We start from the raw sequence: 27,370 nt of genomic DNA on the forward strand, positions 1-27,370 counted from the left end.
TCTTAACTTTAAAATCCTTGAACACATATAACAAAAGATTCAAGTTCAAGATGGAATCGCTCAGGGCGATTATTGCGATCCTGGACGAGGGGGATTACAGGGTCTCTCTGGACATCAAGGATACTTACCTGCATGTCCCCATTTACCCTCCTCACCAGGAGTACCTCAAGATTGTGGTACAGGACTGTCACTATCAGTTCCAGACGCTGCCGTTTGGATTATCCACGGCACCGAGGGTCTTTACCATGGGTAATAACCGAAATGATGATACTCCTTCGCAAGAAGGGAGTTTTAATTATCCCGTACTTGGACGATCTCCTGATAAAGGCGAGGTCCAAGGAACAGTTGGTAAGGGGGTAGCACTTTCTCGGGAAGTGCTGCAACAGCAGGACTGGATTCTCAATTCCAAAGTCACAGCTGGTCCCGACGACACGTCTTCTGTTCCTGGGAATGATTCTGGAAACAGACCAGAAGAAAGTGTTTCTTCCAATGGAAAAAGCCGAGGAGTTGTCATCTCTAGTCAGAAACCTCCTAAGACCGGGACAGGTGTCGGTACATCAATGCACACGAGTCCTGGGAAAAATGGTAGCTTCGTACGAAGCAATTCCATTCGGAAAGTTCCACGCAAGGATTTTCCAGTGGGACCTGTTGGACAAATGGTCCGGGTCCCATCTGCAGATACAGCAGCGGATAACCCGGTCGGCAAGAACCAGGGTGTCGCTGCGGTGGTGGCTGCAGAGGGCTCATCTACTAGAGGGCCGCAGATTCGGAATACAGGACTGGGTCCTGGTGACCACGGATGCCAGCCTTCGGGGCTGGGGTGCAGTCACACAGGGAATAAAATTCCAAGGACTATGTCCAAACAGGAGTTTTTCACTTAACATAAATTTTCTGGAGATCAGAGCCATTTACAAGGCCCTAAGCAAAACAAGGCCCCTGCTTCACCAGCCGTACTGATCCAATCAGACAACATCACGGCGCTCGCCCATGTAAACAGGCAGGGCGGCACAAGAAGCAGGAGGGCGATGGCAGAAGCCACAGGGTTTCCCCGTTGGGCGGAAAATCATGTGGTAGCACTGGCAGCAGTGTTAATTCCGGGAGTGGACAACTGGGAAGCAGACTTCCGCAGCAGACTCCACCCGGGAGAATAGGGACTTCATCCAGAAGTCTTCCAAATGCTGGTAAACCGTTGGGAAAGACCACAGGTGGACATAATGGCGTCCCGCCTCAATAAAAAAAGATATTGCGCCAGGTCAAGGGAACCTCAGGCGATCGCTGTGGACGCTCTAGTGACACCGCGGGTGTACCAGTCGGTTTATGTGTTCCCTCCTCTCCCTCTCATACCCAAGGTACTGAGGATAATAAGAAAAAGAGGAGTAAGAACTATACTCATTGTTCCGGATTGGCCAAGAAGGGCTTGGTACCTGGAACTTCAGGAGATGATCTCAGAGGACCCCTGGCCTCGGTCACTCAGACAGGATCTGCTGCAGCAGGGGCCCTGTCTGTTCAAAGACTTACCGCGGCTGCATTGACGGCATGGCGGTTGAACACCGGATCCTGAGTGAAAAAGGCATTCCGGAGGAAGTCATTCTTATCCTGATCAAAGCCAGGAAGGATGTCAGCCTGAAGTTCAGACGTTGTAAGGGAGTGCTGCATATTCAGCCCCTTCTTTGTGCCCCAGTGGCACCTTGGGATCTCAATGTGGTTTTGGAGTTCCTGGAATCACATTGGTTTGAGCCACTTAAAACCGTGGATTTGAAATATCTCACATGAAGAGTGGTCATGTGTTGGCTCTGGCTTCGGCCAGGCATGTGTCAGAATTGGCGGCTTTGTCCTAAAAAAGCCCTTACCTGACTTTCCATATGGATAGGGCAGAGTTGAGGACTCGTCCTCACTTTCTCCCGAAGGTGGTATCAGGTTTTCACTTGTACCAACCTATTGTAGTGCCTGTGGCTACTAGGGACCTGGAGGATTCCAAGTTACTGGACGTAGTCAGGGCCCTGAAAAATTATATTTCCAGGACGGCTGGAGTCAGGAAAACTGACTAGCTGTTTATCCTAGATGCACCCAACAAGCTGGGTGCTCCTGCTTCTAAGCAGACTATAGCGCGCTGGATTTGTTGCACTATTCAGCTTGCGCATTCTGCGGTGGGACTACCGCAGCCTAAATCTCTAAATGCCCATTCCACAAGGAAGGTGGGCTCATCTTGGGCGGCTGCCCGAGGGGTCTCGGCTTTACAACTTGGCCGAGCTGCTACTTGGTCAGGGGCAAACACGTTTGCAAAATTTTATAAATTTGATACCCTGGCTGAGGAGGACCTGGAGTTCTCTCATTCGGTGCTGCAGAGTCATCCGCACTCTCCCGCCCGTTTGGGAGCTTTGGTATAATCCCCATGGTCCTTACGGAGTCCCCAGCATCCACTAGGACGTCAGAGAAAATAAGATTTTACTCACCGGTAAATCTATTTCTCGTAGTCCGTAGTGGATGCTGGGCGCCCATCCCAAGTGCGGATTGTCTGCAATACTTGTAAATAGTTATTGTTACACAAATCGGTTGTTATTGCGAACCATCTATTCAGAGGTTCCATTGTTATCATACTGTTAACCGGGGTTCCTATCACGAGTTATACGGTGTGATTGGTGTGGCTGGTATGAGTCTTACCCAGGATTCAAAATCCTTCCTTATTGTGTCAGCTCTTCCGGGCACAGTGTCCTAACTGAGGCTTGGAGGAGGGTCATAGGGGGAGGAGCCAGTGCACACCAGATAGTCCTAAAGCTTTCTTTAGATGTGCCCAGTCTCCTGCGGAGCCGTCTATTCCCCATGGTCCTAACGGAGTCCCCAGCATCCACTACGGACTACGAGAAATAGATTTACCGGTGAGTAAAATCTTATTATTGCCCCCTTAGGGCAGCCCTTGTTTACAGTGTCAGTGCTGCTGTTCACGGCTGTAGAGCAAAGGCAGAGAAGTCGTGGCTGTAGAGCAAGGGTAGCAAGCCGTGCGGCCTGCTAATGGGGAGACCACCTGGGTGTGACTGAGAGGACTCCTATCTCTTAGTGTAGGCTCTGCCACTCTGTAACCTAAAGGTCCATCAGACTGGTTACATGCCGTGCATCAAAAATTACTTGTGCGTTTTTTTTTTCTTTTTTTCTCTTACATCCTAAAGGATGCTGGGCACTCCGTAAGGACTATGGGGTATAGACTGGCTCCGCAGGAGATATGGGCACTATAAAGAACTTTAGATAGGTGTGCACTGGCTCCTCCCTATATGCACCTCCTCCAGACCTCAGTTAGATCCTGTGCCAAGAGGAGACTGGGTGCACTACAGGGGAGCTCTCCTGAGTTTCTCTGAAAAAGAATTGTTAGGTTTTTTATTTTCAGGGAGCACTCCTGGCAACAGACTCCCTGCTTCGTGGGACTGAGGAGAGAGAAGCAGACCTACTTAAATGATATGCTCTGCTTCTTAGGCTACTGGACACCATTAGCTCCAGAGGGTCGGAACGCAGGTCTCACCCTCGCCGTTCGTCCCGGACCCGCGGCGCCGTCCTCCTCACAGAGCCGGAAGATAGAAGCCGGGTGAGTATAAGAAGAAAGAAGACTTCAAAGGTGGCTGAAGACTTCAGATCTTCTCTGAGGGAGCGTTACCGCTGCGTGACATTGCTCCCACACGCAACACACACAGCGGGCACTGAAGGGTGCAGGGCGCAGGGGGGGTGCCCTGGGCAGCAATTATAAACCTCTTGGGACTGGCTAATGTATGCACTATATTATAGAATCCCCCGCCAGTATAGAAAATTTGAGCGAGACCGAAGCCTGCCGCTGAGGGGGCGGGGCTTAATCCTCCAGCACTAACCAGCGCCATTTTATCCACAGCACACTGCAGAGAAGCTGGCTCCCCAGACTCTCCCCTGCTTAACACGGTGACAGAGTGCAAAAAAGAGAGGGGGGACACTTTTTATTGGGGCAGTGAGTGTATATAAAAGCGCTGTTTTGTTTGGGAATTTGGTTTCCAGTGTCAGTTGGCGCTGGGTGTGTGCTGGCATACTCTCTCTGTCTCTCCAAAGGGCCTTATTGGGGAACTGTCTCCATATAGATATATACCTGAGTGTATGGGGGTGTCGGTACGCGTGTGTCGCCATGTCTGAAGCGGAAGGATCATCTAAGGAGGAGCAGATGATTGTGGTGTCTCTGTCGGCAATGCTGACACATGATTGGATGGATATGCTGAATGTTTTAAATACAAATGTGTCTTTATTACATCAGAAGTTGGACAAAGCAGAGTCCAGGGATAGAACAGGGAGTCAATCCATGGCTTTGGCAGTGTCACAGGGCCCTTCAGGGTCTCAGAAACGTCCCCTGTCCCAAGTAGCAGACACTGATACCGACACAGATTCTGATTCCAGTGTCGACTACGATGATGCGAGGTTGCACCCAAGGGTGGCCAAAAGTATTCATTATATGATTATTGCAATAAAGGATGTTTTACATATCACTGACCCCTCTGTCCCTGACAAGAGGGGTACACATGTTTAAGGAAAAGAAACCTGAGGATACTTTTCCCCCATCTCATGAGCTGAACGCGTTATTTGAAAAGGCTTGGTAAACTCCAGACAAGAAACTGCAGATTCCCAAAAGAATTCTTATGGCGCATCCTTTCCCTGCGCAGGACAGGTTACGGTGGGAATCCTCACCCAGGGTGGACAAGGCGTTAACGCGCTTGTCCAAAAAGGTGGCGCTGCCGTCTCCAGATATGGCCGCCCTCAAGGAACCGGCTGATTGCAGACAGGAAACTACCTTAAAATCTATTTATGCACATACGGGGGCCTTGCTCAGACCGGCAATAGCGTTGGCTTGGGTTTGTAGCGCTGTTGCGGCTTGGACGGATACCTTGTCAGCTGACATTGATACCCTGGATAGGGATACCATTTTATTGACCTTAGGTCACATTAAAGACGCAGTCTTATATATGAGAGACGCTCAGAGAGACTTTGGTCTGCTAGGTTCAAGAGCTAACGCTATGGAAATTTCTGCTAGGTGAGCCCTGTGGACCCGCCAATGGACGGGTGGTGCCGACTCCAAGAAGCATATGGAAGTTTTGCATTACAAAGGTGAGGATTTATTTGGGGAAGGTCTCGCGGACCTGGTTTCCACAGCTACTGCTGGCAAATCTACTTTTTTACCTTATGTTTCCCCACAGCAAAAGAAAACGCTGCAATATCAGATACAGTCCTTCGGTCGCATAAGTCCAGAAGATGTCAGTGCTCTTCCTTCCTCGCCAGAGGTAAGGGAAGAGAGAAAAAGCAGCCTGCTACGGATAGTTCCCAGGAGCAGAAGTCCTCCCCGGCTTCTACTAAATTCACCGCATGACGCTGGGGCTCCACTGAGGGAGTCTGCGCCGGTGGGGGCACGTCTTCGACTCTTAAGCCACAATGGAAATTGTATCCCAAGGCTACAAGCTAGACTTCGAAGACATGCCTCCTCGCCAGTTTTTCTAATCGGCTCTACCGGCTTCTCCCCCAGAGAGGGAGAGAGTTTTAGCGGCAATTCAAAAACTCTGTCAACAAGTGGTTGTCGAGGTTCCCCTAGTTCAACAGGGGAAGGGGTAATATTCAACCCTATTTGTGGCCCCGAAACTGGATGGCTCGGTCAGACCCATTCTAAATTTTAAATCCCTAAACCTGTACTTGAAAAAGTTCAAATTCAAGATGGAATCGCTCCGGGCGGTTATCTCCAGCCTGGAGGGGAGGGGGGGGGGGAATTTATGGTGTCACTGGACATAAAGGACGCATACCTTCATGTCCCCATATATCCCCCCTCATCAGGCGTACCTGAGATTCGCTGTACAGGATTGTCATTACCAGTTTCAGACGTTGCCGTTTGTGCTTTCCACGGCCCCGAGTATTTTCATCAAGGTAATGGCGGAAATGATGGTACTCCTGCGCAGGCAGGGAGTCGCAATTATCCCGTACTTGGACGATCTCCTGATAAAAGCGAGATCAAGAGATCAGTTGCTGAAAAGCGTGGCGCTTTCCCTGAGAGTGCTACAGCAACATGGCTGGATTCTGAATCTACCAAAGTCACAGTTGGTTCCAACAACTCGGCTTTGCCGAGCGGTGACTTGGTTGGGTTCAAACACTTCTGCTAAATTCTACAACTTTGATACCTTGACTGAGGAGGACCTCATGTTTGCTCAATCGGTGCTGCAGAGTCATCCGCACTCTCCCACCCGGTCTGGAGCTTTGGTATAATCCCCATGGTCCTTACGGAGTCCCCAGCATCCTCTAGGACGTAAGAGAAAATAAGATTTTAAACCTACCGGTAAATCTTTTTCTCCTAGACCGTAGAGGATGCAGGGCGCCCGTCCCAGTGCGGACATATTTCTCCAAGGCTTATATATAGTTATTGCTTACATAAGGGTTATGTTACAGTTAAGATCAGTCGTGGGCGGATACTGTTTTGTTCATACTGTTTACTGGTTTTGTTCATACTGTTAACTGGTTGCGTATATTCCATGTGGATGGTGTGGGCTAGTATGAATCTTGCCCTTAGATTAACAAAAATCCTTTCCTTGTACTGTCCATCTCCTCTGGGCACAGTTTCTCTAACTGAGGTATGGAGGAGGGGCATAGAGGGAGGAGCCAGTGCACACCCATCTAAAGTTCTTTATAGGCCCATGTCTCCTGCGGAGCCCGTCTATACCCCATGGTCCTTACGGAGTCCCCAGCATCCTCTACGGACTAGGAGAAAAAAATGTACCGGCAGGTTTAAAATCTTATTTATTTTTTTAAACTTGCAGCATAGAAGAATCATTCTCAAACACCTAGCTCCAGCTAGCATCCTCTAACGCACACAACAGCCTATGTATGTGAGGAGCAGCGTTAGGCCTTTTATATAAGATGCATCTTGCAAACACACTGCCTCCTGGTGGTATATTTACTCGATTTTGGAGTTTCAAGGAATTTAGCATTAGATTTCAATTCGATTTGGATTGAAGAGATTTACTAAAGTCCAAATTGAATGTCAAATCTATTCTAAAGCCAAATTCCAGTCACATCCCAATAGAAATTGAATTTCTGAAAAACATCAATGTTTTCCCACAGCCCAACATAGATTCCCCTCATTTACTACAATACGATTTGCAAATTTATTTGACATCAAACTGAAAATCAAACCTCTAATCCCCAAATGTTTAGAATGCTAGACATCGATTTTGGCTTCTAAACACCATTCTAATGGTAGGAAATTTATAGTGATTTACTTTTAAGTACCCAAAAGCATGTAGGGCAGTGTGGAAGTAGTAATAATGAATGTCCAAGTTTATAGTATGTTGTGCACCTAGCAACACAATGCAAATCACCACCTGAGATAACACTGGAGGAACAATCAGAGTACCATCAGCAGCTTCATGAGTTGAATAGTGTACATATTTAATTCAAATGCATTGCGCGCCTAAACCCGAGTGTAATGCATTTGAATAGCGCTCCGCAATCTCCTGTAACTTTAGACTGGAGATCTTGGGTGCAATAACACTTGAATTGCCTCTCATGATTGTGCAATAGATTGCACCAGAGCACAATATTAGGCAATTTGGCTGGATGATATAATGAATTTTAAAATCAAGAGTGTTGTAACTGGCTATCCTGGTTCGTCCCATGTTGCCTACACCCTCAGCAATTCATCCCTGTCTCCAAAAATTCTTGTGGGACAAATTCCAGAGGGATTGTTGGTTGTGTAAGATACCAGTATGTGCTAATAAAGCAGCTAATAGTAATTGTTACTATATTGTTTCATTTGTTCCCCTTCCACCAAAAAAGGTTCTTTAGGCTATGGCTGTTGCTTCTGAATTCTGAATTCATTTTCAAATCCACAAACTCCTGTTGAGCATAAGTGTAAAGACCCATATATAGCCACCCAACCCATGACAGAAAGTACCTTTTGGTTTATTAAAAAAAAAAAAAAAATGTATATATTCAATATTCGGAAGTCATATTATATAATTTGGTAAAAAGTGTTCGATATTGTACTCTGCTGCCATCTACTGCATAATCACGCATTAAATAAGCCACTCCCCCTCCCCCTCCCCCCCTTCCCACAATCATCCCCCATATTATGCAATAAACAGGGAGTAGGCAGAGGTTTTGTTTTGGGATTTTTTTTTTACCATCAGTGGACTCTGGGCACAGAAAGTGAGAGGTAGATTAGAACTATGCTTATTGCCAATTATTTAAGCTGTAAGTATTTAAAAAAAAAAAAAAAAAAAAGGAATTCATCAGTTAGGTTTTCAACTGTAAAACAGTGTATAGAGAGAGCTTCCCTTTAATTAGTGTGCATGTGATACATTTGGACCAATAGGAAGCAATGGGGAGTTCTGTTCGATTTTGGTTGGGATTTTAATGGAGATTTGAGGTTTGATTTTGGAAGGTATTTCATAAATTAAACTCAAAATCCCTTCCAAACATGAATCCAAATTGAAAATCGAATGCAACATCGATTTTTAGAAAATAAGGGATTTTTTTTTTAAGGATTTAAGAAAATAAAAAAACTTATTTCAATTGATTTTGAAGACTCATAAAGTTGATTCCAAAATCGAATTTTAATAAATATGCCCCCTGGAGGGCTCAGGAAGCTAAGCTCCACATGAATCTTCAAAAACACTGTGGACGGCTCAGGGAACGGTACTCCATGGCCTTTTTTTAACCACTTGCCTGGCATGGTTGCATCAGATGCACCAAGTCTGCAAGTGTCTTATCTGACCTGGTCGCACAGGATGCGACCAGTCAGATAAACTGTGTTAGCAGCTGCAGGGAAGGGAAACTTCCCTCCGCGGCTGCTCTCAGAGGGACCGGAAGGTCACTCTGCCTCCCTGCATTCTCCCCTACTAATTGCCATTCTGGCAATCACTGCTGATTGGTCAGCGCTGCAGCACCTGCCCCGTCACAGGCTGCAGACAATAGCGGCCGCTGGGGAGTGTAAATTAAGTCTCCCAAGCCCCCCCCCCTGTGTACCTGCAGGCCGTCCTGGCTTTCAAAATGAAATCACCAATGTTCCGATGGTCACGATGTTCCAGATCGATGTGTTGAGAGAGGGGAAAAAATTGTAAAAGATAAAAATCCAAATTTTTTATTTTTTTTATTTTAACTAAAATCATTTTGGATAGGATTAAATTCATGTAATTCACCTAAGTCACTCATAAAAAAAAGAATTTCAGAGCAGTTTTTTTCGGGAAAAAATTGTCCGTAGTTAAGAGCTGAGGCAGCATGAAGATTACTGCCCTAGGGTCTGCCGGTCATGCTTCCTGGAACAGATTACGGTCTCTTGATAGATCCTTAATGGAGAAGGTGGATTTATTTATTTTTTTAAAGTCTTTTTTTGTAATTTTTCCATTACTGAAGACTTGCAATTATAAAAAACATTCCCCCTTCAGTATTATGGTGTAGTAACCCATACAGTGTAATAAAGTCCTGATTCAATTTGAACTGTAGCTAATTTCTGATGACCTATGCATAAGGCTTAAAAGATTCACGGGAAGACAACCAATACCCTTCCTCCTCCAGATATACTATAGCAAATTAAGATGGTCGTACTTTAATATTTTATTCCTGCAAAACATTCTTACAACACTGTCAATCAGTGCCTCCCACCTAAGTAAACTAGGACTTTCTGCATGTATCCAGGTTCAAACCACGGTAACTGCAAGTGATAAGATTACAGGTTGAGTATCCCATATCCAAATATTCAGAAATATGGAATTTTTTGAGTGAGATAGTGAAACCTTTGTTTTCTGATGGCTCAATGTACACAAACTTTGTTTAATACAGTTATTAAAAATATTGTATTAAATGACCAGGCTGTGTATATAACGTGTATATGAAACATAAATGCATTCTGTGCTTAGACTTGGGTCCCATCACCATGATATCTCATTATGGTATGCAATTATTCCAAAATACGGAAAAATCCGATATCCAAAATACTTCTGGTCCCAAGCAATTTGGATAAGGGATACTCAACCTGTATTCACATTTCTCTAGCATCCATAAGGGATATTGGGGAGACTTAGTACAATGGGGTATAGACTGGGTCCAAAGGAGCCAGTGCACTTTAAATTTCTTCCACTGGGTGTGCTGGCTCCTCCCCTCTATGCCCCCTCCCACAGGCAGTTTAGAAAAAAGTGCCCTCAGTAGAGGATGCACATCTCCACAGCTCCAGAGAGTTTTCTTCAATTTCTTTTAAACGTTTGTTATTTTTAGTATGCTGTTTGGGCAACAGCATACCTGCACCTTGGGAGTTAGGGGGGTGTCACCGGTCTTGCGAGGAGTCAGAGCCGATTCCCCGCTGCAGGACCACCGTCCTGAGAGGTTGTTGTTCAGCGGGGCACTGCGTCTTGGCTGTCACAATCACAGCACGCTGCTCACCCCTAAAATATGCCACACTGGCATTTATAGCAAATTTGGTGATCTAATAATACCCTAGGCATATATATAGCTGGATGCATTCTTTTACTGCATACCATAATATTGTAACTTTTAGCACTCCCTTATTAGATGACCCCCAAAAATCCCTGTCAACCACCCTCACTTGGAGTAAGTCTTGTAAACATTTCTTCAGAATTAGCACAATCTGAGCAGTGAGAATACACTACGCACTGTCTAAGGTATGCAAAATCCATCTCTGTATTACTTATAATAATTAGTGATTACCGCTGTTGAACATGTCTTGTGAGAGTATGAAGAGCCACCTTAAAAAAAAAGAAAAAACATAAGGGCTGATGGTCCAAGCTTTGTGTTTTCCTTCATATTGTGAGAAGGTTTAAAGTTGTCATTGTCAGTTGTAAAAATAGGTCTTTAAATATAAAAGGGAAATGCCAAGCACTGGCATTTGATGCTTTCATGTATGCTGTTTTCAAATGTTGTGATTCTGTATCATTAAAGAAGTCTTTGATCTTAGATCCGTCAGCCACAATTCTTAGTGTCTCATTAGTAGGACCTGCTTTATACTAAAAAAGTGTTTGTCTATTCAACGTGTTCTAAGTACTTTATGTAATTGTGAGCTGTTAGCTTTATGCAGAGCTGCAAGTATATTTTGTTTCAGCATCCTTTTAAAAAGACTGATGTCCTTGATGTTGCTATATTATGAGTTCTATATAGTCTATCTATTTGCTCTGTAATGTCCCAGGTAGTTAACATTGATGTGCCTGGATACTTTGTGTCAATGTATTTGGTCTATAATACTGATGCGGCATGAACCCATACTGTAACTCCACTTTGTGTGGGATTCAATAAGCTAGACTTTATGCTGTTTGTTTGGTCAGGCTTAGCCTGCCAAGCCCTGGAATACCTCAATGTCTGAAGGTTCAGTGCGGCACTGCTGAAACGGCTGGTGTGTTTTAAACAGGCAGTTGTTGTCGACCTGGCTCCTTCATGTGAATTGGAAGTTTATAGTGGAGTGGCATCAACAACACTGCAACCTGCTTAAAATGGACCAGTGCTCAGTTGGGAATATGCTTACCGCATATGGAGATCTCCACCCCAGGCAGTTGCATGGAGTTGTACTTATGCAGTGTCAAGGCTGTTGGGCATTGTACTTGCATTACTTTTGTTCTTATGTCAACTTGAGTTATCTGTTTTTCCTAAGGAGTTGAAGCTGCCATGTGCCAGAGTTGTAGAAACAAGCGGGATCCTTAATGTATTGATTAAGCTGCTAGAAGTGGTTCAGCCTTGTCTGCAGGCGGCAAAGGAGCAGAAAGAGGTGCAGACTCCAAAGTAAGACCCTATTATACCAGCTAATGCATAGACTGCAATTCTGGACTACTTGCATAACTAATTCCAAATCTTTTTCAGGTGGATTACTCCTGTCCTTCTGCTTATAGATTTCTATGAGAAGACCTCCATTTCTTCCAAGAGGAGAGTGCAAATGAACAGGGTAATGTTATTGAAAGTGTAAACCTTTTTCTCAAGGGTCTTCCCAACATTTTCCCCATAACGTGAATGCTGGCTACTCAAGACATGCTCTGCCCTCTATACTCTTCATAATATAGTGCTTGACACACAAAGATGTCCACTGACTTCTAGTGTGGGGCTCCTCTGTTGCTATATTAAAGTATTATACCTTTTACTGGCCCCTGTAATCTACAAAAATAAAACTTTTGCAGTGTTACTGCGGCTGGACTCTTTAGTTGGTCAGTGGTTGCTGAAGGGGGAGTTACCCTTGTCTTGGTTTCCTCTCCAGTATCTGCAATCAAATGGTAACAACTGGCGTTGGTTTGATGACAGATCAGGACGTTGGTGCAGCTACAGTGCTAGCAACAACAGTACCATCGACACAGCCTGGAAAGCTGGGGAGACATGTGTGCGTTTTACAGCCGGCCGCCGGAGATACACTGTGCAGTTTACAACCATGGTCCAGGTAGCTATCACTTTTGAAAGAAATCCCTAGGACCAGTTATTTGATCCATTTTAAAGCCACATTTTGTACTTTTGATAAACCGTAAAACTGATATTTCCCAGTGAATCTTGGCTAGTCATTAACCAGTGACCATTGATAGTAGTAATGTATTGGTAAGCAATGCATCTCCCACAGGTAAATGAGGAGACTGGAAACCGGCGTCCGGTTATGTTGACTCTGCTGCGCGTTCCACGACTGCTGAAAAGCGGCAAGAACGGGAATGGCCAGGAACTGGAGAAGACCTTGGAAGAAGGCAAAGAAGTTGAAGCCAAACAAAAGGAGGAGAAGGTGGCTGGTTAGTGTTGACTTTTTTAATATCCAACCTATGATGAATATTTACCACTATATTTAATAAAAATAATTAAGTATTATGAGTTGCCATTTTTGGGTTCTAATAGTGGTTTCTACCATTGATTTATTTTTACCAGGTAGCAGAGTTTAAAGCACAGTCCTCTAAATTAAATACAGTGTAAGCTCAAAAATGTGTCCATGTCACTGAAATCACAATTTGATATATATTTTTTTTTTTTCTAGAGGCTCCTCCTGTTCCAGAAAACCCTGCCACAGAGAAGGAGTCTCCAGCTGAAGAGCCTAAAGTTGGGGACATAGTGATCCAGGGTCTAACGGAAGAGATGGTGACCGTGCTGATTCGTTCATGTGTTAGCATGCTTGGGGTTCCTGTGGATCCTGACACCTTACACGCCACTCTCCGACTCTGCCTGCGCCTAACCCGTGACCACAAATACGCCATGATGTTTGCTGAGCTGAAGAGTACGCGCATGATCCTCAGCTTGACTCAAAGCTCTGGGTTTAATGGCTTCACCCCATTAGTTACCCTCCTCTTCAGGCATATCATAGAGGATCCGTGCACTTTACAGCATACTATGGAAAAGGTACAGATTTTTTGTTTTTTGTACCTCTTTCATTCAAAGCTATGATGTTTGAGTCATTTGTTGTTATAGACTTTATTTAAATATTATTAAAATTAATGTCCTATTAGATATTCTTACATCTTGATAAAGGTGTCAGCAATGAATAATAACTGCTACAGTATATAACAATTACTCTGTATGTACAATTGAGGGAACATTATAAATGTTGAGTATGGATCACAGGGTTGACCGCTATAGGACGACACATGAAAGGTCAACACAACATTTAAAAAAAAATATTTGTATGTGCTTTTTACTGTCACAGCACAAGGGACCCCAATTAGTGTACCGCGTCACCTACCTTACTATTCCCAATCATAGTCCACACTGATGGTAAAGTATGAATAAATAGAAAAATCCCCCCAAAAGCTGTCGACCATTTTACCCGTTGACCATAAGCACTGTCAACCTTTTGTCCATGTCGACCAATTGCTAGTGGTCGACCAATTGACAACCTAATTAAGGTCAACCTATCATCCGGGTACAGCAGATCTTTGTGTATGAACCCATTAGGGAACTGGGCCATGGGTATTTAGTCTCCTTCAGGACATTGCCACTTTAGAAAGTTTTAAATTCTTGTGAACCGCTGCTGGGGACCTTGATATTGTCAACTACACTCGGTTTATGTGAGTTTGCAGGCACCTTGGGAATGTTTTTCATTCTTTGTTGGTGGAACAGCTGTGTAGAGCCTCCACATCTGTCGTCTGTTCATACAGTGAACATATTATCCAGGCTTCATGTGTTTGCATCCAGGGATACTTGTTTTGGAAGGAACACACTACGCACTGCATCCCCTGAACATACTCTCCCTTAGGGGTGGCTTTGGAATATCCCCCTCTGACAGTGACCGCCTAAGGGGATGCCTCAGAAAAGAAAAATTCTGTATTGTAAATCCATTAAGTTCATTGGGGCATTGAGCACATGCTCCTTCAGCTTTTGTTCTTTAAGGTTTTTTTTAAATCTTTTCAGAGGATGCTCTTTCCTCCTCGTCATTCGTTACGGTCTATCCCCTCCTGTGAGTCTCGGTAGAACACGACTGATCTGCTTTTAGCAGACATAGGGGTTGTATAAGGGAGTGGAACACAGATGAGTGTGAAGGGCCCTACACACTTGGCGATTGCGATGGTCTATATGAATGATATAGTTTTAAAATGAACGATAAATTGTTCATATCTTCCAGTGTGTGTGCATCAACGATGAACGATGCGCGTCCTTGCATTCATCGTCTATCTATCCTCGTTTATACATGCAAGTCAATTTGGACAATATAGATGTATGTACTGTCATATCGTCCAAATTGGCCATCGATATCGTCCGGTGGGTAGGCAAATATTGATGATGAAAAAAAGACCAACTATAATATCGTTGGTCGTTTAAAATCGCCCCGTGTGTAGGGCCCATTAGATTCCCGTTCCCCACACACGCGCTGCACCCATGCAGTGTGTCCCGCAATAGAGATAAACAAAGTACATGAATGAACTACAAGAATTTTTATTGTGGCACTTTACAAATCAGTGATATGTTTTGAAGGTTGTACGGTCTGCAGCCACCAGTGGAGCTGGAAGCACGACATCTGGGGTAGTGTCAGGAAGCCTGGGGTCTCGAGAAATTAACTACATCCTGAGAGTACTGGGCCCAGCTGCTTGCCGAAATCCTGACATCTTCACAGAGGTAGCGAATGGCTGCATTAGGATAGCTCTGCCTGCCCCTCGTGGATCAGGAACCGGTAAGTTGATGAATCTTAAGTTTTTAAAGTTATGCTTGCGATCATGGTAAGAACATTTTAAATTTCTTTATCATCCACTAGGGGTCACTGGAGTACTCTTGGGATATGGACGGGCGTAGCCGATCAAAGGCACTGAATATTCAAATTTAGGACTCTCCCCCCCCTCCATATCCCCAAGTACCTCAGTGTACTGTGCCAGTGTTTTTTCGGTGCTCACAGCATGATCATCGGCTTGTGGCAATGGCCACTTTTCAGAAGATTTTTATTTTTAATTTTTACACTTCCCGTCCCAGTTTCTGGAAAAACTTGGGTCCGGGATGGTGCCGCTGCAAGGCAGCGTATGGCGTGTCGGTCCTCACAAAGAGCACCCTCACAGCCACAGGCGCTATAAGCAAGCGCATGGCGTGTCGGTCCTCACAAAGAGCACCCTCACAGCCACAGGCAGCCACTGTCTCCTGCAAACTGAACGGAGCTTACAGAAAAAAGATCCGTTACAGCCAGGATGAGACAAAGAGCTGGAAGACGAGGAGAGAAGCTGGAGGCTGAAACGTAGCTTACAGAGAGAAGCTCGTCACAGCCAGGAAAGCAAGGTATGTGTGTCAGGGCGGTCAGCTCACGCTGCCGCCCTGCTGTGTGTGTTATACTGTACAGAAGCTGGCGCCGCTGACGGGTCCCGCTGAAGTAGTAAGTAGCACTTCTTATATATGAAGTTCCACCTGATAGTTGGTGAGAATGAGAGCTTTACAGGTTCTCCTCACATTATACGCGCAGAGCGGCCGCACGTCACTGAGACGCCGGCCGCTCTCACTGCGCTGATGGCCCGGCACCGCTAATCGCCGCCGAGGCTCTCCGTGCGCTGACCTAAAGCAGAGCGGCCGCACGTCACTCAGACGCCGGCCGCTCTCACTGCGCTGATGGCCCGGCACCGCTAATCGCCGCCGAGGCTACACGCCGCCGAGACTCCCCTGTACTAAACAGCGGCCGCACGTCATTAAAGGACGCCGGCCACTCTTCCACAGAGACACCCGCAGACACAGGGAAACTGTGTACTGCTGTAGGAAGGAGCTTCCGGTCGGCTCCCCGGCGCTAGATTCAGGCTCTCCTGCTCTCCCTGCACCCGATCCCCGTACGCTGCACATGGGGATGCAGGGGGGAGGGGGAGGGGGAATAATACCCATAGCAGCAGCAAAGGCTGCATGGGTGCAAAATACACAAGCAGCGCAGCACTTTAAACAAGTAGCTGTGTACGGTGTATTATATGTTTCAGCAAGTTTATATATATAATATATAATGAAGCTTTGCCTGCCAGAACTGTCTATAATATCAGTATAAACTGTGATTATATGTGTAAACACTTTGTGTATATATATATATATAATATATATATGAGGCTTTGGCTGGCAATAGGTTACCAGTGGATAACCTATTGCAAGTTTAACCATGTTTTCTGTTATTTTTGGATAAGGCTGCAAGATAATAACATACACTGCAGGCAGTGTTCATATTAATTGACTAATTGCATATATTTTACTGTACCGACACCTCGGTTATCACTGTATAATAGGTTATTAAGCATAGTAACTGTATAATAGGCTATTAAGCATAGTAACTGTATAATAGGCTATTAAGCCTATATTACAACTGCAGCAGGTAACCTGTACTGTGATTTTCTGGGAAAGCATGGCATGACGGCCATTTTAATCATTGCTGGTTTTCCAGTTATAATCCAGAACACCGCCCATACACCTCTATTCCACAAGGAGGCGCAGGGGTGTTAGTGGGAAGTTTTAGTGCAGGATAATTCTAGAACATTCCTGCCCTACATCTTTAAGCCACCAGAAGGCGCAGGGGTGTTAGTAGGAATTTGGTTCGGGTTTCATGCCCATGTGAACTGCTTTTCACATAAAGAACACTTTGGTTTCCTAATAAATATGCTGTTCAGCAATAACATAGATATATAGATATATATGCCATATAATAACTTTATTAAGTCGTGCAAGTGTCTATCTGTTGCCTATTATGATGTCTGTCTACATAGCGAATAAGGCTCTAGTGCAGACTACAAATGTTAACATTGGCAATTCAAAATAAAACAGCGGTAATCGGAGTCTCGGAATAACTCCGCCAGCGCTAACAAAAGACAATCTTTCCAACGTGACAATTTTCCTTTGGGTACCAGAGTGTTTATTTCACTGGTCTTATAATTTAATGCACGATTCTATGTCAAATCTCACACCGATAACTACAAGTGAGAAGGGTACATTAGTCCAGCACTCAGATAGTGCGGGGTTTTGGACAACCATACATAATCGTTTCCAAAAGGACGCGATCCGCCATTGGTATATGCGTTTCTGTCAAACATTATAAAAACCCCAGATACATTTGGGTCACTAGAGTCTATGTATGAAACCATACCGATCACGGTTAAAAGAAGCTGCAGAGTATATCTGTAAAGCTTCTGCTAACGCCGGTTATTTTCATTGTCGCTAGTTAAGCGCGACGAGGCCAGAGCTTGTTTGCTCCTAAATTTGATATACTTGTAACGGCATTTTATCCCTTTAGGATATTCTGCCATTAGCGCATACTGTATACTTGTAACGGCGTTTTATTCCTTTATAACAAATGTAACGACAGGACGTTACAGTCAGCAAGCCAGTGGTTTGATGACCTCTTTTACAATTGTGGAAGTGCGTCTTTTCATGTTACATTTGCGAGGTTTCATGACTTCAACTCATATATGTCTCAGCTATTTACAGCTTAGAGTACAAAACTGCTTCTGTCGAACGGTTTGGCAGGTTGTCATTTAGTCTTTGCTGGTTTATAAACCAGGCAATAGTACGCCAACAGAGTCAAAGTTACTCAATCAGCAAGTCATTTACTACAGTTAGAAAATGGTTTTTCTGCAGTTAGTTTTTGCTTATTGGAGCCACACAATTGTATAATTGCATTTGATCTTCACAATGCGTATTTACCCAGTCCGGTTTATTCATCACAGGTTCTAGCGTTTGCAAATCGCCACAACCATTAACCAGTTCATTTCTTCCGTTGCTTATCGCTTCCGGTATTTACCAAAGTAATGTTGAAATGATAGCTCATCTCACATAAGAACTATGTATCAACAAAGTTCCTCTATCTTGCGCTACTAAGGTATACTGCGGTAGCAGATTAAGTTCGAAAACAATCACATCTAAGTCGGTCTAAACGATGTCAATTCCTAGGTAAGATTATAAATACGGTAAATCAAAGACTTTTACCTACTACACCAGCAAAGAACAAAGGTACACGCACATTAGCGGTACATTGGTGTATTCACTTATTAAGAATAAAGATGTGTTTTCAATCGCGTTTCTCACAGAGGGACAAGGGTGCGTATACTCTGGACGACAGTCACAGAGAGTCAGGATTTGTAGTTAAAATCAACGCAAAGGTTCTAAAACACGACAGATTGCTGTCAATAAATGTCCTAGAACTCTGTGCATTTTACAATGCAATAGATAAATGTCCTAGAACTCTGTGCATTTTACAATGCAATAAATGATTCGTTTTCAGTCTGACCAGGGATAGACTCTGGGTTCTCTTCAGAACGAATAAATCTTTCGCTTTTTACTAAAGATTTCTGTGGACAGGAACAACCGTGAGTTTCATGTAATTTTGTTTTTTCATGCCTGGCTCACGCTGCCCTTAAGCAGTCAAACAAAGCAACGGCAGTTGCATACACAACAACCAGTGAAAACCAAGAAGCCGCATGGCAATGCGGCAGGTAACTCCAATCTTCAATGGCTCAGAACGCCATTATGTGAAAATGTCAAGACATCAATCCGTGAGTGGACATTTGTTAGACAAACGATCTCACCCGTCAGGGTTTGGATCTTGAAAACTGGACATTAAATCCAGAGGTGTTTCATATGTGAGTCCACAGAAGGCGGTTTCCCCAAGTATACATAATGGCATCTCGCCACAATTACAAAAGCTCAGTATGTGTACATCACATTCATGGGGTCATTCAGCATCGTGTATCTGGCTCCACCATTTTCCGCTTCTCTCTTCGTTGCCAAAACGGATCAGAAGACAGTTCGTCACAGTCATACTGGTGGTATCTCATGGGTTTAGGAAAAGTTTTTCTCGAATTTTCAAGTAATACTTGCACACGATCTTGGCCCGCTCATAATACGGCCAACCTGTTACATCACGGAACGTTCTTTTACCCAGAGTTACCTATGTACCTATTATCTATGTACCGCAGCTGCGGTTGACGGGGTGAGGGTTCAGACCGCCCTCTTAAAAAATAGAGAATTACAGTATCGGTTATACCAACCATGTTACGAAATAGTAAGCCGCTTAAGGCAGCTCATAATTAAAAAAAAAAAAAAAAAAAAAAAATTCGTGTGCTTACATAGGTTGTAAACCTCGGAAGTTTCCAACATCATACTTCAAGTACCCGTATTCTGTTAAACGGGATGGGATGGAAAACTGCGTTCATCTGCACTAAGAGTGCAGGTATCTGTGTGGTAAACTTATTTTCAAAGCGTTTGCCTCTATTTACGTCTGTAAACATCTTTCTACAAGGTGTCTCCAAAGTTCAGACTCTATTTATCCCACCTACAGCGCCAGGCGATTTGAGGTTGGGTTCAGATTTCTTAGTTTTCATATTTTGGAATCCTTTCAACAAATGGGAATTAAGTTTCATATTTTTGAACCCTTACAACAAATGGGTATTAAGTTTCTCACTTTGGAAAACATTTTTCTTCTAGCCTTGGCTTCGCCAAGGGTGCTTCGGCAAGGATTTTGTTTTCATATTTGGGTGCCTTGTATTCCAAGCCACCGTATTTGAGTTTTCTCATTACAAAGCAGATCTTCCGACGAAATCCGCTTTCGTATTCTTCACATCAATATACCAATAGTGGTTCCTGTGGGGACAGCACATTCTAAAATTCTGAATGTGGTACACGTATTACGCGTTTATATATGTACCGAAGGTCTACAGTACGTGATATGAATACGTTGTTTGTTCTATATGATACTGCAAACTGGGGTTAGCCAGGTTCTCAGCAGACATTATCCAGTTGGATAATAATGACTACAAGTCAGGTTTACTTTAAGGCTAAGTTACAATCGCCTACGTCAGTAATAGTTCATCCCACAGGTTCTGTGGGAATGTCAGACCCAGCGGGTCGTGGAGCGTCTATGACGCGGCTACATAGCCTTCAGTGCACCACGTTTGTGCACGTTTACACGTTATGAATGGTGGCGCCATCAGCATTTAGCTTTGGCCTGCCTACGGTTACAAGTATCAAACAGCTCTCCCGCCCACGAGGGAAGCTTTGGTACGTCCCAAGAGTACTCCAGTGACCCCTAGTGGATGATAAAGAAAATAGGATTTTGGTACTTACCAGGTAAATCCTTTTCTTTGAATCCATAGGGGGCACTGGACGCCCACCCAGAGCAGTTTTACCTGGGTTGTTTTAAGCTCAAGGGAGCTTAGTAAACAAATTTTACTTGGGTGGTATTAAGCTCGAAGGAGCTTATGGTAACACATTTTCACCAATTGGCTCAAATTATAAAGTTCTATCGGTTAAGGTGTCAACTGTTTAGTTGACAATAAGGTTACGGATCAACTTTGTGGTTGTCCGTTATGTTATAGGGATTCTCCATTGTCAACCTCTCTATATCCTGTTCGCTCAGTAAAAAACACTGGCACAGTACACTGAGGTACTTGGGGATATGGAGGGGGGGGAGAGTCCTAAATTTGAATATTCAGTGCCTTTGATCGGCTACGCCCGTTCATATCCCAAGAGTACTCCAGTGCCCCCTATGGATTCAAAGAAAAGGATTTACCTGGTAAGTACCAAAATCCTATTATTCCCCCCACCCCCACCCCCACCCCCTTTGTTGTTGTTGCTCAGCTTAGTTAATAGGATTGTTGTGCTGGTCACACTAACCGTTTCCAAGTAAGAGTTATGATTTATTTATTTTTTGCTTTTTCCCACCCAGCATCTGATGACGAATTTGAGAATCTTCGAATAAAAGGTCCTAATGCAGTGCAGTTGGTGAAGACCACACCTGTGAAGCCATCTACGCTACCAGTCATCCCTGATACGATAAAGGATGTCATATATGACATGTTGAATGCACTAGCAGCTTACTATGCCCCTGAGGAAGGTACAGTCTCCAGATTTATTTTTCAAACTGTCTTTTAGATAGGGCAGTTCAGCATCTGAATTATTTATCTACATGTACCAAGTTACCCGAAGCAGGAGTCTGTATTATCTAGGTAGTTCCTGGTGCTCATGGCATAAGCGATGTCTGTGAGCTTTTGTCTTCAGAAATATACATTAACCACAGTTTTGACTGTTTCTCCAGTTTTAGTATTCTAAAGATTGCATTCTAATTTGTCGACTGCTTTCTTTTTTTCCTCTCTACTTGTAGTTGCTGAGAAATCTGAGCAAAAGCCTGTGGGTATCAACCAAGTCAGTCAGATTTTGCAAGACATGGGGGATGAGGTTTTCCAGCAGTACCGAGACCTCACCAGGCAAGGCAGTGACTTTGATCCCCAGGGTAGTTTTTCCCTCAATGTGAGTAGCTGATCTTTTATACAGCAGCGTTTTTCTTTGCAATTTTTTTTAATGATAACTGTATTTCGGTTTTGCTATAAATTTGTGACAGGATTGTTGGGATACGGGTTTACTAATCCTGGCAGTGAGATTACATGTTTAATCGAAGTTTGTCTTCATGGGATCTAGTGCCACCTGAGATTGATTTGGATAGAGGCTATCAACTAGACCCTGCGTTACAATCTGAGGAATTAAGCTACTTAAGGTCTCATAGTTCATTTTAATCCAGAAGACACTAATGGAAGGGCAACTCTCCATTACCCATCAAAGGAAAGGGAGTTCAGACCAAACGCAGCCAGCCCCCACTTGTATCTGCGGTCATTGCCTCACTTCACCACCAGGCTGTTTTTTTTTTTTTGTGTTAAATTTAAACAGTTTAAGATATGGGGGTATATTCAATTGAAGTCGAAAACTGCTGTCTGTCGAAAAGATGTCAGTTTTCGACTTTTTAAGGTCGAATCCTGATTCGACCTATTCAAAGCTTTTCGACAAGTCGAGGCATTTGACTTGTCGAAAAGCACGTGGATTGGCGGAATAGCTGCCGATCCACGTTTTAATGTCGAAAACGGGGCCAAATCCGACAGGTTTTGGCCCCGTTTTCGACCATCGGAATGAGATGGACCCGGAGGAGGCGAGGGGGAGGGAGACGGGGGGACAGCCGGCGGCAGCCAGAGAAGATCAGCGCTACAGTAGCGCTGCAGCTGGCTGTCACTCACCAGCCCGACCTCACGGCAGCTTCCACCCGGCTCCAGCACACTGCTGGAGCCGGGTGGAAGCTGCCGTGAGGGCGGGTGAGTGACATCCTGCTGCGCGCTGATCTCCTCTGGCTGCTGCCGCTGTCCCCCCGCGGCACTCTCCTCCTCTGGGTCCCATCTAAATTCGACTTGAAAAAGTCGAATTTTAGATGGGATTGAATAGGGGTTGTCGGATCCATTCCGACAAATACATGTCGGAATGGATCCGACTTTAATTTAATATACCCCATGGTGATTAAACATACAAAAGCGCATGAGGGTCAAATCTTAAAATGTACTGTGTGTCTTGTATACAAGGTACAGAAGTGGTAAACTTTAACTGAAAACATTGCCCACTGCTCTTAAAGGGGAGGTGGAACCTGGCCATATACACATGAATCATGTATTTTGTCTTTTTTTCTTTTTTTTTGTGCTACATTTTCCACTTAAAATCTTTGGGATTTTAAGGTCTTTTTGGTGCTAAATTTTCACTTAAAATCTTTGGGATTTTAATATCTTTGTGACTATCTCTCTTAGGCTCGAGTCTTCACTGCTGATAGTTCATCTACTGAGACACCACAGACTGGAACACCTCAAGGGGAAGGTAAGTGCTCCTGTCTAGCCTTTAGTGTAATGATTTTTGCTTTTTGTGGTGTATGTACTTCAACAAATTTGTATTCAGCCTAACTGAGCTTGTGTTTGGTTAATATCGATTAGCAATTTCAACTGTAAGGGTATTAAACCTCCACAAGGCTGGGGGACACTAGACCATGGGGTTGTAGGTTGGAACTGCTGGAGCTCCCCCCTGCAACCCCAGCATGCCAGTGTACTTCAAGTGCCTGTGGAGTTAGGCACATTTTTCTTTTGTACCACCCCATAGCCCTCTCTTCTGAGCTGAGACCGCCTGGACCCGGGGACAGGGTGCGTTCTTACCCTTTTAGAGGGTTCCAGGCATCAGTGCTGTCCCTGATGGCAGCGCCATATTGCCAGGTTCTCAGCTGTCTTACGCGGAGAGCGCACCACGCAGGACATTCCAAGTGCTTTCATTATACATTGGTTGGAGTAGCACTTGCAGCCACTGAGCGGGAGGACGGAGCCTGTTGGTGTGCAGCAATGGAGTGGGAGGGCGGAGCCTACATAGCTGCTACTGTGGTACAGTCTGTTTTTGATGCGTATGACAGTACAACAGCATTCTCTAGCTCTCAGCTAGAACAGACGCTGTCCTGCAGGCTGGGATTCCTTTTGTGCCGTTATATCGTCCGCTCCTCTCCTCTGCAGCGGTTAGCCTCTCTAGAAAGACCAAGTTTCTGATTTTATTGACTATTGTTGCCTTTGTTTCTCTAGCATCCATAAGGGATATTGGGGAATCTAGTACGATGGGGGTATAGACAGGGTCCAAATGAGCCAGTGCACTTATAAATTTCTTCAACTGGGTGTGCTGGCTCCTCCCCTCTATGCCCCCTCCCACAGGCGATTTATAAAAAAAAAGTACCCTTAGGAGTGGATGCACAGCTCAGAGTTTTCTTCAATTTTTTTTTTAATGTATGTTATTTTCGGTATGCTGTTTGGGCAATAGTGGGAGTTAAAGGATGGTGGGGGGGGGGGGAGAGGGCGTGGCGGTCACCGGCCTTACCAGGTGCTGATCCGCTTCCCTGCTATAGGACCACCGGTCCTGAGGGGTGGTTGTTCAGCGGGGCATTGCGCCTTGGCTGTCAGTCGCAGCACGCCGCACACTCCTAACACTGTCTGAAGGTGACACAGGTGGTGAGTAAAAACCGGGGTCCCTGGTTCACTATGCGGCGGTATACGGGTGACCCTCCTGGGGGGTCCCGCTAAAATCCCCCATGTAGACTGTCACACAACCGCTTAGACTATCACTTGTTGTGATGTTTCTCCGGCAGGGTCCACAGGTTATCCACAGGATATCAATGGGATATGATGTAGCGACAGCGGATTTGCACCAATCGGTCAAAGCTTTCCAGCCTCCCAGCATGCAACGGGCCCGTCCATATATCTCCGCCTCCTAGCTCAGGCAATTTGTTTTAGCTTTCACCAGGGGTTCTTTTAAAATACAAGGCAGTTTCAGGTGCAGGTTGATCCACCTCGGGCTATGTTTGCAGAGACTTTATCCAGTATAGCTGAACGGATAATTCCTCCAACTCCTGTACCGGGATTAGGTTACACGATTAACCCTTACATTCAGCTTCCCATTTGTGGCGTATCACTTCCAGCAGCAGCCTCTCAAAAGAAATAGGCTGATAAACCGGTGGTAAGTAAATCTTCATCCTCAGACTACACATGGTTCAGATAAAGATTCATCGGAGGATGAAAGCTCAATTCATTCTACTCCGGCATACGAAGAGGAGGAGGAAGGTCTCTGCTCGGTGGATACAGCTGAGTTAATTAAAGCAATGAAAGCCATTCTATCCTTAGAGAATTCAGCAGAGCCAGTGTTAAAAACCAAGGCACTTGTGTTTAAACGTCCCAAAACGGTTAAGACTGAGTTTCCACGGTCAGATCAGCTGACAGATATCATGGAAGAGGCTTGGGCTACGCCTAATAAGTTTAGAATTCCTAAGAAATGGAATTCCAATTATCCTCTTCCAGCTGGGGATTGTTTTAAAAAAAGGGAGGTGACTCCTAAAGTAGATACGCATGTGATTAGTGCGAAAATCTACATTAACTTTGCCTTCAACATCATTAAATGATGTCACGGATAGGAGTGTGGATGGTTTTCTAAAAACCATTTTTCTGTGTCTGGGGCAGTCATAAGGCCAGCCATGGCTTCAGCTTGGATGGTAAAGGCAGTGGCTGCCTGTGCTGATGCATTGGAGGTGGATTTTTCAATAGCATCTAGAGAGCAAAAATCCCAAATAGCACATATAAAACATGCTGCAATGTTCTTAGATGAAACAGCTTTGGATATGGGTACTATTGCCTCCAGGGCATCAGCTTCAACAATAGCCGCTTGCAGAGCAGTTTGGCTACGTCCGTGGAAAGTTGATTCAGAATCTAAAGGTTTTGGAAACTTTGCACTTTTCTGGAGATATTCTTTTTGGTAAAGAATTGACAGATATTTTGGGAGTCAGAAGCAGACTCCAAGAAGGTCAAGTTTCCTTCCACATACAATTTCAAACCTAAACTTCCAGCCTTTCGGTCTCAAGGAAGAGCTAAAGGCAAAAGTGATAGCAGGCAGTCCCAATACAAGAAGTCTGGTAAGACTAAAAAGCATAGGGCTACCAGAAGACCGGTTGGTAAAACAGATAATAAGCTATTAGCCTGATGGTGCGGGCCTACACCTGGGGGACCCCAGGGTAGGGGGCCAACTTCAGTTTGCACAGATCTGTCAGCAGTCTACAACAGATGCCTGGGTGCAGGAAGGGGTATCTCTAGGTTATGCTTTTGCCTTCAAGAAGTACCCTCCACGAAGGTTTTTTTGTACCAGCCTGTCTCGGGTAGAGACGAAGGACAGGGCTTTGCAAGAGGCAGTTTAGAAATTGCTTCAGTCAGGAGTAGTCATTCCAGTTCCTGCTGCACAACGAGGACAGGGTTTTTACTCCAACGTGTTTTTAGTTCAGAAGCCAAATGAGTGATTTCGGCCCATTCTCAATCTCGAAGTGCTGAACAAATACATTTGGTTACCTCGGTTTCACATGGAGACTTTAAGTTTCATCATTTTGGCCATGGAGCCAGGGGATTATATGGTAGGGATGTACAGGATGCTTACCTACATGTTCCTATAGCACTGTCCTATCAGTGCTATCTCAGGTTCACTATCCTCCAACAGCATTTTCAGTTCCAGGCCATACCTTTTGGGTTAGCCACAGCCCCCAAAGTATTTACCAAAATTATGGTGGTAATGGCAGCTTATCTCCAACAGCAGGGGATAAGAATTTTTCCATACCTCAACGATCTTTTAATCCTGGCACAGTCGCAGGAATTGCTCCTATGTCATCTGCAACAGACAATAACGTGTCTGCAGAAGCCACGGGTGGCTCTTAAATTGGGCAAAATCGTCTCTGGTTCCGTCACAGCGGAGGACTCACTTGGGGGCTGTACTGGATTCAAGTCTTCAGAGAGTAATTTTACCTCTGAACAAGATATCCAAGCTTCAGTCAAGGATTCGGGACTTGCTACACAGTCAAAAGGTATCCATTCACGCAGCGATGCGTTTGATGGTGTTAACGTTCGACATGGTGGAGTATGCACAATTCCACTCGAGGCCGCTGCAGCGTCTGATTCTTACCAAATAGAATGGGTTGCATCAGACGATAAAAACACACACTATGGTTCTTACGATAGAAGTAAGAATGCCATTACCCTGCTGGCTACAGACATCCCATCTGGACAAGGGGAGACACTTTTGGATATCAGATTGGAAAATTCTGACAACAGATGCCAGTCTACAGGGCTGGGGAGCAGTGTCAGGATGGTTTTGTTTCCAGGGGCAATGGACCATGGAAGATGGTTGCCTGAAAATATATTGGAACTTCGGGCCATATACATGGTACTGATTCAGGCAAAGGACATTGTTCAGGGCAAAAACCGGTCCTGATCCGCTCGGACAATGCGACGGCAGTAGCGTACCTCAACCATCAGGGAGGAACTCGCAGCCGAAAAGCGATGAAGTACGTAAGTCACATACTAAGGTGGGCAGAACTTCATCTTCCAGCCTTGTCCGCAGTATTCGTTTTGGGAGTCCTAAACTGGGAAGCGGACTTTCTCAGTTGATACGCAGTTCAGGCAAGCGAATGGGCTCTACACCCAGAGATCATTCCAGACTCTCTAGTAGACAAGTGGCGGTTGACAGAGAGATCTCATGGCATCCTGTCTGAACAACAAAGTGCTTGCATATGGGTCAAGATCAAAGGATCCCAGAGCGAACTTTGTGGATGCCCTGTTGCTGAGATGGGACTTTCATCTGG

At 44.7% G+C, this 27,370-nt stretch overlaps 1 protein-coding gene and 1 non-coding gene across 11 annotated transcripts in view; both read left to right on the plus strand.

Annotated features, from left to right (window-relative positions):
- Positions 1 to 27,370, plus strand: part of HUWE1 (HECT, UBA and WWE domain containing E3 ubiquitin protein ligase 1) — a 430,355-nt gene that overhangs the window by 311,993 nt on the left and 90,992 nt on the right. For all 10 annotated transcript variants that reach the window (XM_063936413.1, XM_063936412.1, XM_063936409.1 and 7 more), the window contains 9 exons: positions 11,633 to 11,760; positions 11,839 to 11,920; positions 12,227 to 12,403; positions 12,578 to 12,737; positions 12,977 to 13,335; positions 14,905 to 15,100; positions 21,092 to 21,259; positions 21,527 to 21,672; positions 22,983 to 23,049. In XM_063936413.1, coding sequence (XP_063792483.1) covers positions 11,633 to 11,760; positions 11,839 to 11,920; positions 12,227 to 12,403; positions 12,578 to 12,737; positions 12,977 to 13,335; positions 14,905 to 15,100; positions 21,092 to 21,259; positions 21,527 to 21,672; positions 22,983 to 23,049 — 1,483 coding nt within the window. The remainder of the gene's footprint in view (positions 1 to 11,632; positions 11,761 to 11,838; positions 11,921 to 12,226; positions 12,404 to 12,577; positions 12,738 to 12,976; positions 13,336 to 14,904; positions 15,101 to 21,091; positions 21,260 to 21,526; positions 21,673 to 22,982; positions 23,050 to 27,370) is intronic.
- Positions 18,663 to 18,778, plus strand: LOC134953780 (U5 spliceosomal RNA). The gene has a single exon (XR_010185778.1). It is a non-coding gene; the product is annotated as a U5 spliceosomal RNA (small nuclear RNA).

Source organism: Pseudophryne corroboree, chromosome 8 (genome assembly GCF_028390025.1).
Source record: "Pseudophryne corroboree isolate aPseCor3 chromosome 8, aPseCor3.hap2, whole genome shotgun sequence".
NCBI lineage: Eukaryota > Metazoa > Chordata > Amphibia > Anura > Myobatrachidae > Pseudophryne > Pseudophryne corroboree.